At 32.0% G+C, this 10780-nt stretch overlaps 2 protein-coding genes across 2 annotated transcripts in view; one reads left to right on the forward strand and one right to left on the reverse strand.

The window, feature by feature from the left end:
- Positions 1-5167, reverse strand: part of LOC106472728 (ATP-dependent RNA helicase Ddx1-like) — a 47956-nt gene extending 42789 nt beyond the window's left edge. Inside the window, 3 exon segments of the mRNA XM_022401274.1 lie at positions 1289-1352; positions 2118-2169; positions 4959-5167. Coding sequence (XP_022256982.1) covers positions 1289-1352; positions 2118-2169; positions 4959-4974 — 132 coding nt within the window. The 5' untranslated portion in view covers positions 4975-5167.
- A 5148-nt stretch (positions 5168-10315) lies between these two features.
- The window catches only part of LOC111089210, a 2538-nt gene continuing 2073 nt past the window's right edge, over positions 10316-10780 (forward strand). Inside the window, exon 1 of the mRNA XM_022401273.1 lies at positions 10316-10383. Coding sequence (XP_022256981.1) covers positions 10333-10383 — 51 coding nt within the window. The 5' untranslated portion in view covers positions 10316-10332. The remainder of the gene's footprint in view (positions 10384-10780) is intronic.

Here is a 10780-nt window from a genome sequence, read left to right on the forward strand (position 1 = left end):
AACCACCTGGCCATGCCGGGCCGTTTTTTTATGTTTTAATAAATGTTTAAAATAAGGAATAGTAGTTACAGGTTGTGGTTACTCAGATTTTTTTTTATAACATTCCATAAAACTGAGAGAAAATCTTAACTGCAGGTGGTTTTGTTACGTGCTCATTTTCCCTACTTTCCCTTTCTATTAAAGAAATAAAATCTGTATGATGCATAAAAGGATAAAAGGTATAAAGTCAAACTATGTTTCCATTATATAAATTACTAGTTTGTTTTAAGCATACTTGTTAACTTCACCTAGCTTGACAACCTCACAAAACAAGTCACTAAAAGAAAAAAAAATTGGAATTTACCAAATTTTACAAATAAATATCAACCTCATCCTGGTAGGAACCTGCTATTGAATCTTGGATTTTATTGTATAAAAAAACCCATCAAAACTAGGGAAAATTATAAGTTAGTCAATCACGGTGATTCTCACTTATGGCTTTTCAGGCATCATTTCTGGTCGTAATGTTCAAATACATTTTTGGCCAGAGTTAAGGATTAAATGGTAAGTAGTTTTGTTAATACTAACATTGGAGTAGGCTTGAGAATTAACCATAATGTAAAACTTTTCATTAACCAAATATATACTGTAATAACATTATCTGTCTTGTAAGATACTGTAATAATATTATCTCTCTCTTGTTCTCTGAAGGAATTTTTCAAACATTGACAGGTATGAATCAAAACATTATTGCTGATGTACAATATGTTTATTTCATACCATGATTTTATAGTCTAACGAACAGTTAGTTACAATGTGATACATACATGATCGTTACATCAGTCTTGGCAGTTTCCACAAGATAAATATTATACTTTCCACAACTTCCTGTTATTTTCAGAGATTTTTTATTTATGATGGTGATCATCTTTAAGTTACAAATGGCATCTCTATCTAGTGTCCATGATGTTATCAGCACATTAAAGAATTTTTAATGGACTGTCTACCTATTATGCAAAGTTTAATAACAGTATTTTAATTATCATTTCCAGACAGGCTATCATATGTTTTATATTTCTAAACAATAAATTTTCTTCTTTTGAAAATATAAAGTGTTTATTTATTACACTCATCCAGTTTTTCTTTCAGTAAATACATAACATTATTAATTTGAGTGGAGACTGTAATACGTCCACGAGAACCTCACATTTCAACTAGCAGTTTTTAGAAATCGTAACTCAGAAAACGAACTACTTGTGCATAAAGTAGAACTGTGGACATTTTGTCAGATCTTCATTATCAGTCTTACCATTAGCACATCTCCTCCACCAAGAATCAGTGGCACAGCTTCAGCCTGCACATCTGTAGGTAACCTGTAATTTTTTGTTGCCTAAATCAGTTACCAAATTCATTAACAAGGTTTTAATAAGAAAAAACAGATACAGTATTGTATGCTTCATGAAATGCCATACACATAACAAAGAATGAAATGAGTATGTAACGTTAACAAAAGTATGAGCAGAAAATTTATCTGCAATAATATTCATAATAGTAACAATATGATTAAATTCAAACATACATATTTATGTTAAGTAGTCAATCTATAGAAAGACCACACATTTAAAACAAATAATTACAATAAGACTGCAGATGGAATTAATATAAAGATCTAAGTAATCTTGTCTTTAAAATATAAAAAAGTTAAATCTAGATCCAAACAGCTGAAATACTGACAAAAAAGTTATTCTACTGATGTACTATACCAGATATCAATAGTTGTTAACACAGAAATGTTCACCTGCCTATGCAATAAATCAGGTAATGATTTGTATCATGATGCTTTTATATTATTGTGTACTGTTTAGAAACATGTACAGCGGGAAGAGACTCCAGTGTACTGTTTAGAAACATGTACAGCGGGAAGAGACTCCAGTGTACTGTTTAGAAACATGTACAGCGGGAAGAGACTCCAGTGTACTGTTTAGAAACATGTACAGCGGGAAGAGATTCCAGTGTACTGTTTAGAAATATGTACAACAGGACTTTATGAAGTATGTAGGCATATATTCTAAACTGTTACTAATGTACCTTAAACTATTTAAAATGATACAAATCTTAGAAGCAACTGCATTACTTACGTCCATTCCATCTCTTCCACAGCTTTGCCAATTTCTGGCAAAACACCCATTTCTAAAAAAAAACAAAACAGGGAAAATGTAATAAATAACCGATCATAACCAAAGCCAGGCAAGATTCAACTATAGATTCTCTCAATAAAACTGAAATCTCTTACTTTATCATTTGCACCCTTTTCTCAGTTTAACAAATCCTACAAGTCTGTTTTCATGTCATCTCATGATTATTATGCCAAGCTATATGTAATTAGTATATAATGTAACTTAATTGACAGAAAATTGCCAAAAACTAGAGTATTACAAAAATTATTAATAAGTGAACAGAATACTAAGAAATAATAAGATAACTAACTTGTAAAATAATGTGATAGTATAGATAGTAGTAATATTTTAATATTTGTTTTTAACTTTTAAAACATTTTAGTTGAAGCCAAATTTTTTTTGTTTTGTTTTGCTTCATTGGACATTTTTTTTTTAGTTTTCTTATACATGTACTATCTACATTTACTGGTGATTTTTGTCTTCTGAACACAGTGCTATCATCCAAACTCGATAAAACGTGGTATAATCCAGTGCCTAAACAAGAGAGCAGAAAACATTTGCGATAACACATCCATTGAAACAGAATGCCAAAACATCATACAGTGTTTTAAACAGAATGGTTACACCTCTTCCTTCATCAAGAACTCCCTGAAAAAGACCACAACAGTACCACTACCACTACAACTAAAAATGTCAGTGAACAACTCAAACGAAAAGCTAAGAAATTCAACATAGACGTCCGATGGAAATCTTACAAAACACTAAGATACATTCTGGTGAAGAACAAACAAAAAAAACATCATTTGTGAAATGCCGTGTTCCTGCAACAAAACATACATTGGAGAAATGGGAAGAAGACTCGTGACAAGAATAAAGGAACATAAAGACAGCACAAGACTCATGTAAACACAAAATTCAGCCATTGCTGAACATACCATGTCAACTGGACACAACATAAACTGGGAAAAAGCTAGAATCATTGACACAGACAAATTTTGGAAGACAAGAACAATTAAAGAATCGTTTTACATTAACACAATAAAACCTATACTAAACAAAATATAGGCAAAACTAAGTCAATAAGAGGCCAAAATCATTGCAAAATGTAAAACAAATTACTTAGATCACAATATCCAAGATATAAAGAAGCTAAATCTAAGTTTCAATTGGACAGCAACTGCCTGTTGTAGAAACCTACAAATGTAGACGACGACATTTCGAAAGTCTTCCGCTCTTCGTCTTCGGGTCAGTGTGTGTAGTGTAGTTTGGTGTTTATAGTGCTTTAGTGGATTATGGAGAGCATGTTACGATTGGTTGGTTAAAACACTTTTCTGATTGGAGGAGAGACTTCCTGTAGCCTCAACCAGTGGTAGCCACAGTTGACTCACCTCTAATCCTGAATCTCTATTCAGTATTTCTTTAATTAGTGTATAAATATTATTCCAACTAAAAAATTTCAAATACTAGTTATGTGACCATTATTCTTTAAGATGTCCTGTTTGTTATACTTTGTAATGTCAATTTATATTCAAAATTTAAAAGGAAGGCGAGAAACCATATTCATTAACCCTTTCACTGAGCAATTAATTTTTAGGACAATTTCCCAAATGTGTCAGTTATCCAACAAAAGACAATTATGAATTTGACCTTTTGTATTACACATTCAATATTGAAAGAAACTGTATTTTCTATATCTGACAGTAATATTCCTTGATATACACTTCAATAAAATCAAATTTCTGACATACAGACACCTATAATCTTCTACTAAAACTTGTAGTTGAACAGAGATAAAAAACGGTTTTGTTTAAATTCACTTAAAGCAACTCAAGGGTCATCTGTCCATAATTTTGAAGTGATAGAATAGGGGGAAGGCACCTATCCAATATTACCAACTGCCAACTCTTGAACTGCTCTGTAACAAAAAATAGTGGGATTAACTTCCACGCTATAATACTTTCATGGTAGAAAGGTCATGCACATTTAGTGATAGGTTTCAATCCTGTGACCTGCACATTGCAATTTGAGTGCCCTAACACAAATGCAACAGTCAAACTTACTTAATTATTGTTTTAAAAAAATTGTAAACAAGTTTCACCTTAATTTGGCATAAGCCTACTGTCTACAGCACAGTCACACGCCACATAACCTAACACTATAATCAGTCTTTACCTAATTAAAATACCATATATTATAATATAGTAGTACTTCTGAGAAAATTCACATCATATAAAACACATTCTTAGTCTTGTTACTGCTGTATAAGATAGTTGTACTGTAGCCCCTCACTGAAAGATATTTTAATATTATATCGTTTTGTTTTAAACCACGGGTATTCACGTTATCCTATTAGTATTACATTTCAAAAAGTGGAACATGTTATCATCTAATCATCTGCACTACAGTTTGTACGGTCTAATAACCGTCTAATGGTCTATGACTTATTAATTTACTTTCTAATTCTATGCAATTAAGTTAAATCTTAACTGACGAAAAATATTTATATCAAAATTGAATCCACATATTTGTGTCTTTAACATTTCTAAACAATAATAATTAGTTTTTTCAATTAGCATTTTCCCTCAAATTTGCAACTTAAACTCGTCTAGGCCTATCGGCGTCGCATAGTATTACTATAGCTAGTAGATTTGCACTACTGCAAAGTGCAATCAGAGTTAAAATTAAATGCTGTTCTGCAGTAGCACTAATGAAAAAAAATCTAAATAAACTGCAAAACATAAAGCACATTCTCTGGATTTGTTAATTTTAAATACATATTTAAAATTCCTCATCATAATTTACCTTCAAAAGCTGTCATTTTTGGGCGATAACCTTAATACTCACGCACTCCTATTAAACCTCGTCCTAGACTTATAAATGATCCAATACACTAACTAGAACTTCAACGCTGCAACATCTTTTAGTGTTACTGATTCAACTTATGCGCAAATATTTCGAACATCTACTGTAAAAATAAGATAACTCTTTTTATGCTATTAGAGGTGCCTTTTTCACAAGAGTTTATTTTTCTAGAAATATTATTTCTGAATTTTCAAACGATAAAAAACGTTAGTCACCGTATTGATTTATTTTACTCAGCCCATTCTAGTAGTTTCTAAACTTTCTAAAATAAAAAAATGTATATTATTAAAATATGCAAAAGTTCAAGGTGATACACAAGTCTTAAATAATGAAGTGATTGTTATTACTCCGTTGTAATGTATTATATCGTTGGGTATTTATTATAATTCAGTAAAAGCAGTGTTTTATGTGGGGCGGGATCCAATCCCACTCCTTTTCAGAAAGGTCTGAAATCATTTCGCTACTTTTTAGTAGACTGTAAGCTCCTCAGAAAAGTTCAATAGATAATGCTATAGATATTTACCGCAATAAAGGACTGGTGAGAGAAACTATATATCTTCCTTTCCTAAAGTGTTGTGTAAAAGCGAGGCAGGAATGAAACAAAGTTATACGTAGATGGAGAGAACGAACTCTCACGGGCTCTGTCAGCATTGCCGAGTTCGTAGCCACAAAGTAACCAATAGAGTTCACATACTACAACTCGTAACAGTATACATCTATCTATACTAAATTTTATTGTTTTAGTGCCCTTTGAACTTTGTATAACTAATAATCTGTCGGTGAACTTGCAACTTATCTTACCATATCGAATTACATAAAACTGAAGGTGCCTGCGACTATACCTAGTGACGAATTTTTATTATTATCATTTTTCATTATCTTACCTAATTTAACTTTCCGATTTTTACATTTTAGTTATTTTTATAATTATATATAAAGAATACCAATGAAAAACCAGAAATATAGTACTCAGTTTAAGAAATATCCCAAACTATCTATTCCTCTTCTTCCCCCGTCACACCGAACATGCTCGCATATTCAGCCATAAGGGAGTTATAACGTGACGGTCAGTCCCACTATTCATTGATAAAAAAAGTAGCCCAAGAGTTGGCGGTGGGTGGTGTTGACTAGCTGCCTTCTCTCTAGTCTATTACTGCTAAAATAGGGACGGATAGCTCAAATAGCCCTTTTGTAGCTTTGCACGAAATTCAAACCTAACTAAACTTTTCCTCCACTTCAAGCACTGAGTAAAAGTAGTAGAAAAGACAGTAGGTTGGATGGCTGTTTCAGAAGAAACTACATTAGGCTATCTGTTGTGTCTACAGCGGGGAATCGAATCATGTAAATTTGTAAACTTACTTCTGCCACACTGGAGGACACTAAGGATAGTCCATGTAACAATAAAGAATTAATTTATTTCTTTTATACATTTTTCTACAGTTTTGTTCAATTTGACGCAAATTGTAGGCATAAGTTCACAAGCAAAATTTCAAACATCAGCTTTGAAACTACTGCAGGCCGAATATACGAAAAAGTATTTTTATTGGTTTACTCTTCCAACATCCCTGATATGCAAATGGAATGACTATTTATCAAGCACAAAGCTACACAATGTGCTATCTGTGCTCTGCCCACCACGGGTATCGAAACCCGGATTCTAGCGTTGTAAGTCCGCAGATATACCGCTGTGCCACTGGGGGGCTTATTATGAAATATCGGAGAAAGACGTTTTTTCTTGGGGGGGAGGGGGTCTTTCGTGAAGCTCTTTCATGGTGGAATTTGATTCCTATACCTTGCGGGCATGATGGAATACAAGTAGGTTAAATTTTCCAAACAAATGTACATTGTCTAAAATGCTTCGTAAGCCAGTTATTTCAGTTAATCGGTTTCGAAAAAATTTCTGTGTTTTATTTCATAGAGAAACAATATCACATGTTTCATAATAAAAATTCGTGTTATTTAGAGTATATTGTTTAGTAAACAACTATTCCGACGACATTTACAGTTGGAATGAAGTTTTTAGATCATTCCGGTCGCTGTTTGATACCGAATAATATTAATTATTACAGTAGATAAAATTTTAGGTAACAAAGTTTTAGTTCTGAAGTAGGGACCACCTGAAGTTCACGTGGAGTCACATGTGTGATAAAACTGAACGATTATCTGACTCCAAACATGTGGTTGTTGTTATGGCTACGTGACATTTTCCCCTCATATTTAATTACAACAGTATCCAGTTTCGCCAGATGTATGATATTTTACTCTGTAAAGCAACCGTATAATTATACTATTCAAATAGTAAAAGCATCCACTAGGTAGGTCTCATTGCTGTAGAGATCAGGAGATTATCAACATATGTGTTTTTAGATGAAATACGTTTATCATCAAAAGAGCGGCAGCATACGTGAACAACATTATACAGATGAAAGTAAACATTGATAGGAATATTTTATCATAAAACACTTAATACCTTAAGGTATTTTTATAAACAAAAATGATGTTTTCTCTCATTTTAATAAATTCAGGAATTCCGCAGGTTTTGTAAAAAAAATATTTCAGAATTCGTTTTATTTATTATTTGTTCTTCAATAAAAATTATTTTAGTGTCAGTTTCCTTATTAATCCGGTAGCTTGTACTATTATACATATAGAGGGCGCTCAGTAGAGGGCATACCTCGGCCTTGCAGCGTTATCATATTCGGCTCTCAAAAAATACGAAAATATGTCCGTCGTTATCAACATACACTGAGGTATAGATATAAAATAGTGTGAACATTTTGTTAACATGTTAACAAATAGGGATTTTTTTTTGGATTTTTATGATCTAGCTTTGACCTTAACTTGGATCTGGACTCTCCAAAAACTAAGCACTTCTAAGTTCGGTCATGGTCCAAATGTATATCAACTTTTGTCCAAATCTATTCAACCGAGAAATCTTGCTGACAAACACACACACAGGGGTGAAAACATAACCTCAGAACACAGAAAGCCCATTGTGCAGTTTTCTGCTTAACTACAAAGAAACGAACTGTCCACCTCTGGTGGCGGAAATAATTATATCAAAGTAAAAGTAATCAACTTAATAAATATGATTTTCGGATGCCATCCTATCGTGTATAAATAAAATAGTTTAAAACTAGATCACAATGTATTAAGAATACTATATACAAAATAGACAATAGTTATTTTTGAGTTCAAGTTAAGATTAGTTGAACAATGTGAACAATTTTAAAAATCTTAAAGCAAGCTCTTATCATTCATATACCTTTCAAGGGTCAGATATAATAGACTGTTTAGTATAGGTAGTATCAATTAATTTATTTTGGGAGTTAATATTTCATGTTTGTTTAGTTTATATATATATGATAAGAGAGTTTAAAGCAGACGATTATTGGAAGTTGTGTTTGTAAGTTATTTATGTCGAGGCTACGGAAATTTCTAGAATGCCTCAGCGACGGCCAGACGAGAGACTAGAGAGCGGAAGAGAGCCAAAAATAAAGCAGAGTGAAAGAGAGTTTCGGTCAGAGAAAGGTTAGAAAATGTCAAGTTAACCATTGTAGGAGTGTTTAGCTTAATGGTTGATATGTTAAAGTGAGAATAACAGTTTTCTGATATTTTAAGATAATAGTTTGTCTCGACAAATGGTGTTCTAAAGCAACTGAATCTGCCTGTGTAGATTTGACAAAAAGCAGACGATAATTTGGAAGTAGACGTTTATTGGAAGTAAACCTAAATACAAAAAAAGTATGGGGAGTAAGTCTTCTTAGGATAAAAATCCTGCTATATTATATTATATAACACAGGTGAAGTATAGTAAGTATGAGGAGTAAGTCTTCTAAGGATAAAAATCCTGCTATATTATATTATATAACACAGGTGAAGTATAGTAAGTATGAGGAGTAAGTCTTCTTAGGATATAAACAATACTATATTAAGTTATGTAACACAGCAACTACAATCAAAATGCTTCAATCACAGAATAATCAAATATATTGGCCATACTGAACGATTAAATAGAAAAATAAATCGAAACTTGAATAAAATACAAGAAAATGAATATGCTGTATTTAAAGTTCTCGATAAAAAAATCAATGGTTTAGTTGTTTGCCTTTTTTAAGAAACATTATTTAAAATAGATGAAATGTTAGTGTTCATGAAATACGATACACCATCCAATCACAAAGCTACGATCCTCTACGATATCCAATTACAAAGCTACGATCCTCTACGATACCAAGTCACATAGCTACGACCTTCTACGATACCCAATCACAAAGCTATGATCCTCTGTAGGATCAGCCATAAGTTTACGGTCTTACAAAACTGAAGTCCAAGGTTTGATTCCACATCATGGACAGAGTTCACATAAAACATTGTGTAGCTCTGCACTTCGACACCAACTACAACACAAAAGAATATTCTATGATCAATAGTTGTCCATAGAACTAATATTAATTATATAACAGGTTATCCTTTGTATTACTCTCTTGCATAAGCACCATCTGGTGCTAATTTTGAGAAACTTCTCAAGCAAAAATGATAAATATATCAAACCTTTTAAAGTGCTGCATTTGATAAGGAAAAGGATGAGTTATTCCTGTTAGTCAGTAAAGAAACGGTAATTTGTATTTAAAGGTAACTTTACAACTTTAGTTAGTCATGATATCCAATAAAATATCAGTAATTCATAGTAAAAGTTAATATTATCCTAACAACGTCAGTTATTCTTCTTATTTAATAAAAGAGCGGTATTTTCTGTTTAAAGTTAGTATTATCCTAACAACGTCAGTTATTTAATAAACGAGCGGTAGTTTCTGTTTAAAGTTAGTATTATCCTAACAACGTCAGTTATTTAATAAACGAACGGTAGTTTCTGTTTAAAGTTATTATCGAACAGGATAATAATCAAAATATCATTGATATTCATAAGCGACGTTCTGGAACGCCAGATAAATACTGTTTTACCTTTCTCCGAGTTAAAAACTCATGTTTGATTTGTTCAAATTACTTCTAAATGTGATATCACCTCATGGTTGTCTAGGAGTGAGATTATTTTCTGTGTTACCAACTTCCACACGTTTGGGTTCATCCCACTATAATTTGTCAACAAATAAGAAGACGTTACAAAAATCTGATATATGAAGGATTTTGATTTTACAGAAGTAGACCACGCCCTCAAACAGACGTTCTCAACAACTGTGGCTCCGCCTACAGAAAGGTATAGGTTTATCATTTCAACAACTATATAAAGAGACCTGAGTTCAGAAGGTTACCAAGGTATAAGGAGCTGACGGAAACTCCTACAGGAAGAATAATGATCTTAGTGAAGATGGGGAAGATGATGCGTAAAGTCGTAACTTTATGTGTAGGTATACTCCTGAAAGTTTGTACATTTATGAAATATTGTACCACAGGTTGAGAACTACCGGAGAAAAACATTGTAGTGGCATATTGATATAATATTTTTATTTTATTTTAGTAAATAGAATAAGAAACATTTATTTAGTTCTATCTTTAACAAATTGTAATATAATTTAAAAAAAATTCTCCGGTTTGAGATCAGTCACTAGACAATAATTTATATTGTTAGTTAATTTTTTCTTTAAAACAATGACAAATTGAAATATAATTCACTAACGTTGTTAGTGGTACTTGTTACGTATTAGAATTTCAAATGGTCTGAAATTAAGTTAAATGATACTTTAAATTCTACTTTGGATTTAGCAGTTAAGTAAAAGCCGATATAGAGTCAGTTTAATGAT

Source organism: Limulus polyphemus, unplaced genomic scaffold (assembly GCF_000517525.1).
Source record: "Limulus polyphemus unplaced genomic scaffold, Limulus_polyphemus-2.1.2 Scaffold5562, whole genome shotgun sequence".
NCBI classification, from domain to species: domain Eukaryota; kingdom Metazoa; phylum Arthropoda; class Merostomata; order Xiphosura; family Limulidae; genus Limulus; species Limulus polyphemus.